Source organism: Triticum urartu, chromosome 5, assembly GCF_003073215.2.
Source record: "Triticum urartu cultivar G1812 chromosome 5, Tu2.1, whole genome shotgun sequence".
NCBI classification, from domain to species: Eukaryota; Viridiplantae; Streptophyta; class Magnoliopsida; order Poales; family Poaceae; genus Triticum; species Triticum urartu.
In genome coordinates, this window is record NC_053026.1 from 548,338,231 (window position 1) to 548,346,272 (window position 8,042).

The 8,042-nt window shown below is 43.8% G+C and overlaps 2 protein-coding genes across 3 annotated transcripts; one reads left to right on the plus strand and one right to left on the minus strand.

Annotated features, from left to right (window-relative positions):
* Positions 1 to 396: 396 nt before the first annotated feature.
* Positions 397 to 3,054, plus strand: LOC125510574. Of its 2 annotated transcripts, none has more exons than XM_048675791.1 (7): positions 397 to 552; positions 1,068 to 1,397; positions 1,484 to 1,603; positions 1,700 to 1,855; positions 2,223 to 2,395; positions 2,592 to 2,697; positions 2,787 to 3,054. In XM_048675791.1, the coding sequence occupies exons 2-7, from the start codon at positions 1,155 to 1,157 to the stop codon at positions 2,814 to 2,816; spliced, it is 828 nt and encodes a 275-aa protein (XP_048531748.1). In that variant the 5' UTR covers positions 397 to 552; positions 1,068 to 1,154; the 3' UTR covers positions 2,817 to 3,054. The 2 variants fall into 2 exon arrangements, with proteins under 2 accessions (XP_048531748.1, XP_048531749.1); XM_048675792.1 differs by having other exon boundaries at positions 435 to 552; positions 1,127 to 1,397.
* A 433-nt stretch (positions 3,055 to 3,487) lies between these two features.
* LOC125510575 (transmembrane emp24 domain-containing protein p24beta3-like) lies at positions 3,488 to 7,443 on the minus strand. The gene is made up of 4 exons (XM_048675793.1): positions 7,042 to 7,443; positions 4,992 to 5,178; positions 4,701 to 4,808; positions 3,488 to 3,919 (listed from the first exon to the last, which is right to left on the minus strand). Exons 1-4 carry the CDS (start codon positions 7,252 to 7,254, stop codon positions 3,786 to 3,788), a joined length of 642 nt encoding a protein of 213 aa, XP_048531750.1. The 5' UTR covers positions 7,255 to 7,443; the 3' UTR covers positions 3,488 to 3,785.
* Between the last annotated feature and the right edge of the window lie 599 nt (positions 7,444 to 8,042).

Sequence of the window (8,042 nt, forward strand, 5' to 3'; positions counted from 1 at the left end):
ATTTTTTCACGCAAAAAGAAAATTCAAAATTTTTTTGATCAAAAAGCTAAGAAAGATCGGGGGAAAACCAAAATGTCCAAAAAATCGGAAAAAAACCGTTTAAAAAGCCAAAAACACGTGTAGAAAAATAAAAAAACAAAATCCGAAGAAAGCGTCCAGAGCGCGACACGTGGCGAATGTCTGAGAACACACCAAGTGGCGCTGATCGTTGCGAGGCTTTCGAAGGAGCGCTCGTTAACTAGTTGCTCCCATCTCATGTCCCTGCAAAAAGAGCTTCTCATGGGCTACGAACGGGCCACGACTAAAAACAGATTCAGCGAGAGCGATGGGCTGCTCTCCGCGGGGTCCACGTCGCCGCTCGCCTCGCCAGTCGTTTTTTCTCGTGGCCCCTGAATTTTCCCCTCCCTTCTCCGCAGCATTTCCGTCGCCCTTCTTTTAACCAGCAAACCCTCCACGGTGTTTTTATTTTCACCTCCTCACCACACAATCCCCTTCTCCGTCTTCCCGCGGATTCTCAGGCCAGCTTCCGGTCGCTCCCCGCCTCCTCCGGCGGTAATGGTTGCTCGCCTGCCCCGCTTTAATTCTCTGTCATTTTAGTTAGTTCCGGTTGAACGGATTGATTATCTGTATCTGTCCGATCCGGCATGTTGAGTATTTGGCTGTCTGGGGTTGGGATTTCTGTTCCGTGTCCTTTCCAAGATTTTCACTAGGCTGGGTTGTCGACTGTCCAGAAATGGCCGGATTTGTGCGTGGACCTTTCATGAGCTACTGGTTATGCATATCCTACTATAATGCTAAGCAATCACTAGGTGTGACGCAGTAATGTAATCGACATCTGGTTTAGCACCAGATCGACAGGGCAATTCATATTATTACGATGAAGCAGTATGTTAGAGTGTTGCAGTAGCTTGTAAAATTTCGACTTTAAATTCAGTAATCGTTGGAAGAAATAGAGAGGGTTTCTGTGAGTACTAGCAGTTATTTTGTTGCAATTTCCTAGGAAGATATAGTAGTTTTGGAGCCCTGAGCACCTGTCTCTTGGCTGACCAAATCATTCTCTATTGTAGATTTGAGTTACCCGCGGCTTCTGAAATCTTCTCCTGTTTCTGGAGAAATGCGTGAGCAGCTTGCCGCAGCTTGATGAGCGTTCAGCCATGCCGACGCTACACGGACCCGTTCTGTTCGTCAGGCCCGGTGCTTACCAAGAGCTGAAACCGTTCCCGAAAAACGCCGCTGGTTCATGTAGCAATTTATTGGGTTGCAACACAATTTGTAGTTCCGTCGAAGACCATCATGTACAGAAACCACACATTGTTTCCAGCTTCAGAGTTAACTTTACCAGAGTCAGCCATTATCTTCAGAGAAGCTTAAATGAGAGAACTACACGGCACTGGCTGGTACGGTATGCTTTTCCACTGACCACCTATTCTTCTCAAAACTCAATCACTATTTGTTTACGTTCGAACGATTGTGTTGGGCGCAGCATCGGTTTCATGTTAATGCTTCATCGGACGAGGACTTCCGCTCGTCGCGTAATATAGCAACCAGCCTGTTCAAGCAGTATAAGAATGTCATTGATCGAGGAGGTGGAGATAACATAAAAGTATTGGTTCTTGTTGGTTCTTGTTGAGATTCTTCACTGGTGTTCTTGACATACCTTCTGTCTGTAATCATTATGTCGCCTTTTAATGTTTTGCAGGGGTTTGTTAGTGCTGGGGTGCAAGCATATGCCCTAGGCTGTACAGAAGAGGGGCTTAGAAAGGAACTTATGGATATAAAAAATTCTGGTGTCAAGATCGAAGGCCTGCAATCCTATGGAGGAACAAGCTTGAGCTTCAAAGTTCGTTCTTTTGAGGTTAGCATGCTCAAATATATAAATTAGTCTGCTTCAGCTTTTTCACTACAGTATCTTTTATCTTCATATGTCTTGCATTGCAACTATGCTCTGCTCTGAAGTATTCACAGTTTTACACTCAAACCAATGAGCTTGCTTTGATCCATTCCGTCACCATGTCTTTACTTTCTTCTGAATCTGTTAATGACTGTCGGTAGATGAAGTCCGATAAGTGACATTGGCAAGATATATGAAGTTTGACATATGGTATCATATAGCCCAGTAGAGGACATTGTTCATTGTGCAAAAACCCTTGACGAGATCTTCGGGCATTTCGTTTCCATTCGTCTCAAGTCTCAACGATGATTTTTTTTTTCATTAACCATAGGTAAAGGAGTGCATCCTGTGGCTCAGTATAGTGTTCATTACAATCTTGTGCACGCCACAGCCGACGGTCATCAGGTGGTCTACCACCCCACCGGTGTCGGCGGATGTCTTGCATCAGTGGAAAGGATTTTGTGCCCTGATAGCAAACGCTTACTACACCAAGGGCATGGCATGGTAAGAATGTTTTATCTGTCGATGCTTTCTTTCTTTTATCTTATAATATCCTATACAGTATTATATACTACTCCCTCTGTCCCTTAATATAAGACGTTTTTGCAGTTCAATTTGAACTGCAAAAACGTCTTATATTAAGGGGCAAAGGTAGTACTCACTACTGATCAAATCCAACGCGGACGAAACTTCGACGCAGGCTACCAGTGAAAACATTGCAGCTGGAACAGATGGCTGTGACAGGCAGTTCGGAGGAGCCATCGCTAGTAGCAAGTCGGATGCAGTTAGTTTTCAGTACATTAGAGGTTCGTAGCAGCAATCATTGAATCTCTGGAAACTAGTCAAGTGAAATTACATCCTCACTGGTTTGCCTGGTTCTTGTTCAACTCTGTAGGTAGTCAGCCCCCAATGGCCAAGAGTGTGATGGAGGGAAGAGCAAGCAATATGATCATACAAAGGCCTGCAAGTCTACAGAACCCATGCCACATCCAAAGCCAGGGACGATTCTTCTTTCTCTAATGTGAATGTACTGAAGAAACAGGTCTATTGCACTGAAGATTGTGAAATATTTGGTAAATACATGTATATAGAACCCACAGCTGCTGTAAATCTTCGTCTTCAGCTACGATATAATGGAACCGAACATGTATGTGACTGCTACACCTCTCTGGTTCGCACACTTTTTTGCCGTTTAGTTTGCTAGACATGCGTCGAATTCCTCAAGAATTTGTCTTGGTCTTTCTGGCGTTATGATTTTAGCGCTAGCAGATTACTTCACTTCTCCTTTTGTACAAAACAAATGGGCTCACAATACTTACTACTGTCATTGGATTTCTAACTATTAGCACGTTAGCTGTTTTACAAACAACATGCCTCGTAAAGTTTCATTTGCGTGTAGTGTACCTTTCACAAAAGAGAAGCAATAAATACCCAGGACATTTTGACACTGTAAACAGAGTTTACCATCCATGATATTTCGAAGCTTTTTGGCATAATGGACACAAAAATCACACCCCATGAGGCTCAGCTAGATCAACGCAGTTTCATCGCAAGCCATTAGCCCATTCCCTGCCCCTGGACCAAGACATGATAGAATAAGAGAGAACCAGAACTTTATACCAGGATTTACAAACTTCATAGCACATCATCGGTACTCTCGACACCCTTTTTTTCCCTTTCAATATGATGAAGACTCTGAGGATTAATTATGTATCTATGTCCCACAAGTGCCCTTCACATTTCACGATAGTTGCTGCTAAAGGTACATGGTGATATAAATTAAAGAGTATTTTCAGACTAACACCAAAAAAAAGGGGTGAAAAGCTACAATATGACATAAAACATTCCCTGTTGGAGCCACCTGCTGCTGCCATGCCTTGAAGTAGACAGTGCCCTAGACCCTGTTGTATCCCACGTTTTTACTGAACAGGCGGCGGATGTAAACGACTTGCAACGCACTGGCGGCCATGAAAGCCGCGTACTCTGCCATCGTGTAGAACATGACACGCCTTCTGGTGCTCTCGTTTGCTGGATTCAGTTGGCCATGAACATCACCATCATCACAAAAATCATATGAAGATAGGGTAAATGTAAAGACAGCAAAGCAATAAAAGGATAATGAGCAGTGTCCTTGGCAGCTTGGATGTGTTAAATATCAATAATTCCCCTGTTATTCTCGGTGTCTAATTTGACTCTGGTGTTTTTCAAACTAAAGAAAGAAACTGAGATAAGCAGGTTAAACAAAATAAGTTTGAATATTGTTCCCTATTCAAGATCAAGTAGTCACCATTGAACGACACACTGCTATGGTGCGGGTAAAAGAAAATATGCCAATTCTACAAGGGAGTATAACTGGAGAAAAGGAAGCTTAAACTCCAATGGAAATTAGTCACTGCCTCCCCACTTAAGAAACCATGCACATGCAAGTGTTCCAACTGTCCTAGTGCATTTCCTTCAGAAGTTCGGGTATTTTTGACTAGTTGCTAGCTTTAGAAATTTAGTTGACACCTTTTGACTAGTTGATAGCTTTAGGAATTATCTCCATCTTATCTTTAGGAGTCTACTGCCTCTATAAAAATAAATCTCCTTCATTAGTTCATCCCTGCCCATGAGGCATGGCTGCCATCAAGCCGACGTCATGCCTCTTGCAGTTTAGTTTAGTATCATACTTCACTTAAAAAGTCTAAGTACTGGGTGGATCAGAGTAAACTCACAGGAAATTTATGTACTCTATACATGGTTAACAGGGCCATACAATAAGGCCAAAATCACTAGATAACATCTACAGAAGAAAGTTTATGAAGCTTACTGTGTCGGTGACGAGCATCACGTGCTTTTAGGTACTTCTGCTCAGCAGTGACAGATTCCAGTGCTTCCTTCAGCTCTGCAATTTTCACGTTGATAGGGTCCAAGTGCTCTGGAACAGGAACAAAAAAGTGTTAAAACTGAAGGAATCAGAAGTTGAGAACAGATATCTTGATGAACTAGCAAGCCTAAGATCACATTAACCAATCAAACTGATTGTTGCTCAATACACACAATTTTTTTTTAAAAGAATAGGCAGATGCTGAAAATCTCAAGGGACAGTCAGTACACTGACCATCTTTCGCCAAATTGTGCTCATTGGGTATGTGCCCAACATGAATGTAGAAAGAAACAGTTTCAGGTGCCCCATATGGATTATGGAAGCAAAACTTGTACATTCCACCCCTTGGAGCTTTGAAGTCAAATTTGTCACCAGACTTTCCCTTCATCGTATATACGGTGTTACCACCTGGTGAAGTTACCTACATTGATGGAAAATGCACTATGGACTATCAGAAGAAGTTGATGGATTGTTAAGTGAACGTAATAATATACTTAAGTACTGACATAAAATGCAGGCTTACAATTCAATATTTCACAAGTGAACATAACAGATGCAACCAGTGCAAAATTAGTTTTGCTAGTATGTATACTATAACAAAGTAAATGAAGAAAAGAGGAGTGGATAAGTCTTCGAAATAGATCAACTTTATTAAGAAATAAATAATTCTTCACATGGGAAACAAAAATGACACATCCCAGCCAAAGTAAGAAAATCAGAGTAGTAATACACTATGTAGGATGGACTCCAATATTTTCCAGTAGCCAACAGCATTGTTGGTCATAAGGAGAAACAAATAATATATGCACTGGCGTAAAACAAACCAGCATTTTTCTCAACACATGAACTATAAACCATCTAATATAGCTGGAGTGAAGTCAACTGTGTTCATATGCTGATGCTAGTATCGAGGTGAAGCAAAAACAAGTTGATGTTTAATTTGCCTCATCAATCATCTACAAAATGCCTACGCTAACTAGCAATACTGCAAGACCAATTCATTTAGCATTATTCTCAACCAAGTAGGACGAAAAACATACACGTCTGAGTTCCAAACAAATTTTTTACAGGTTTCTTCTTCCAAAGAGAACTGTAGGAATTCCTCACTGCTAATAGTAATGCACAAACAGGCTTCTAATTTGCAGATCTTAGACAATAATGGGTAAGAATTGATTTTTGCCCTCTACTACAAAACAGGTCATTTAACCATTTAAACTTTGGGAAGAGGTTTTCCCACGTTCGCTGCTTATGCAACATCCCAGCATGACAGGAAGCAACTCTTTGGAGCCTTCTCCACTGATGTGATTTTTTCCGAGTTCAACTGTTTTGTTGTTTTAGTAAAACTGAATCACTGTAGCAAAATATTTCAGTGTTTTGCTGACCAGTTCGGCCTGGGTTCTCTACTTGAGTCTGCATTTGTTGAAAGCAAATTCTAAATAAACAGGTTGACTGAATCAGATTGTCAATTAAATCCAGATGTCAGTCTTATTGTCCTTTATACACCAGATAACAAAGCATGCAAATGCAAAGGAAACCAGAGAAGACAACCATTTTACATGTAGATAAACAAACACATCAATTATCAAGCATATAATACCTCTAAACAGTGAAAGGTAGTTCAGATGCTACTTCTAAATGAAGATAAGTTGAGAACTGATCCTTTAACTGTGATTCAAGTAAAGAAAACCTATTGCTGTTGGGGAAGTACGGTAGGTTCATTGACTTCTATACACCAAGGAATCATGAATACATAAATATAAGTGCGAAAGGATTAATACAACGTTTTCTCCAGTGAAAAAATAACCAAATCATATAATAGACCACTCACACATAAATTAGCATCTTCTGAGGCAACTGTATCCACACGTAATCCATCCAGCCTGAATGATCGGTAGCTTGCTAAGGCAAATGTATGACAAAAGTGCAACAATCCACCAAATCTCCTCCAAAGATCCGGACTTTGAGCCAGAGCACAACAGAATCGACTGAACGATCAATCAACAACAGGAACGAATTAAAGCTAGACAATCAAAAGTAACCTAAATCGCAAAGGTGTTACTGATCGACATCACTTGAGATCACCAGATCGCCGCAGGTATTTCGCACCACGAGCCGCAGATCCCACGAGGAGGCCCCAATTCCCACTCGATTCCCGATCCAATCCCTCAGATCCCAACTAATAAAACAACCCATAAACCCAGCTAACTCCAGACCGTCGTATCCAGATAACAGGCGCAGGAGGAAGGTAGGCGACAGGAGGTGGAGGGATCGGCCAGCGCCGTACCGTGAGGTCGATGCCGGGGTGGTCGGAGCTCCAGAAGATGTCGTGGTCGACGACGACGAAGTTGCCCGAGACGGAGTCGCCCTCGTAGGGCACGAACTCGTGGATGCACTCGGTATCCGTCACGGTCACCGACAGCGCCTCCGCCCGCCACCCGGCGGCCGCCGCCAGCGCCAGCGCCGCTACCAGCAGCATCGCCGGCCGCCACCTCGCCATGGCCCGCCGGTGGGTAGCTGATCCAACGCTCGCACCAGAAGCACCAGCGCCGCTGGTCTAGGGCTGGGGTTCACGGGGAGTGGGCGGCGAGCTCCGGTCGCGCACGACGGGGGAGGGGAGGGAGGGGAGGGCACGCGAGACGGAGGTCACGAGGGCAAGATTGCAGACGGGGAGGGGGCAGATGTCGCGTGTTTTTGCAATAAAGGACTCTGCTATTTGCGTAATAGTGCAACATGCCGACGTGGAGTTTGTGCGACGTGGCCGTGTGACTGCGAGTGGCTGCGTTGTCTGACTGCGTGGCCTCCTTGAGGCTTGAGCTGCCGTTTAAAGGCGCCTTTGAGTGATTACGTAAAGAGAATAAAGGAGACGCATTGGCCACAGTGTTGCCAAGTGGCGGACAAGGAGGAGATGGGGGAGGTGCTCGGTGCTCCGCCAAACATAGTAGGGCTAGCTATGGTGTTTTCTTAAAGAAGCTTGGCGTCGTGCCGGTTACCGGCGACATGCCGGTGAGAGGTGTGATGCCGGTGCGTGCGAGCAGCGTCTGATGGCTAGCGGTGGTGGTTCTCCTGAAGATGGTGGCGTGGTGCTGCCTATCGAAGGATTGGTTCTCACCGGCGCTCGCTGCAGATGGATTATCTCCTTTCTCGCTGCTGCGTTGGAGGTCATTATGATGGTGGCTTCATCATGGCGAGTGAGCAAGGATCTGTTTAAGGACGATTCGAACTCATCATCACTGCCCTTGGATGAAACTATTTTGCAAGAACAAAATTATGAGTACTTTGCGAGAA

Coding starts and splice junctions, on each gene's coding strand:
- LOC125510574 (XM_048675791.1), top strand. CDS start 1,155: ATGCCGACGCTACACGGACCCGTTCTGTTCGTCAGGCCCGGTGCTTAC. Junction 1,604..1,699: donor GAGGTGGAGATAACATAAAA/GTATTGGTTCTT, acceptor AATGTTTTGCAG/GGGTTTGTTAGTGCTGGGGT. Junction 2,698..2,786: donor TAGTTTTCAGTACATTAGAG/GTTCGTAGCAGC, acceptor TCAACTCTGTAG/GTAGTCAGCCCCCAATGGCC.
- LOC125510575 (XM_048675793.1), bottom strand. CDS start 7,254: ATGGCGAGGTGGCGGCCGGCGATGCTGCTGGTAGCGGCGCTGGCGCTG. Junction 4,809..4,991: donor GCACAATTTGGCGAAAGATG/GTCAGTGTACTG, acceptor TTCCTGTTCCAG/AGCACTTGGACCCTATCAAC. Junction 3,920..4,700: donor TGATGCTCGTCACCGACACA/GTAAGCTTCATA, acceptor AACTGAATCCAG/CAAACGAGAGCACCAGAAGG.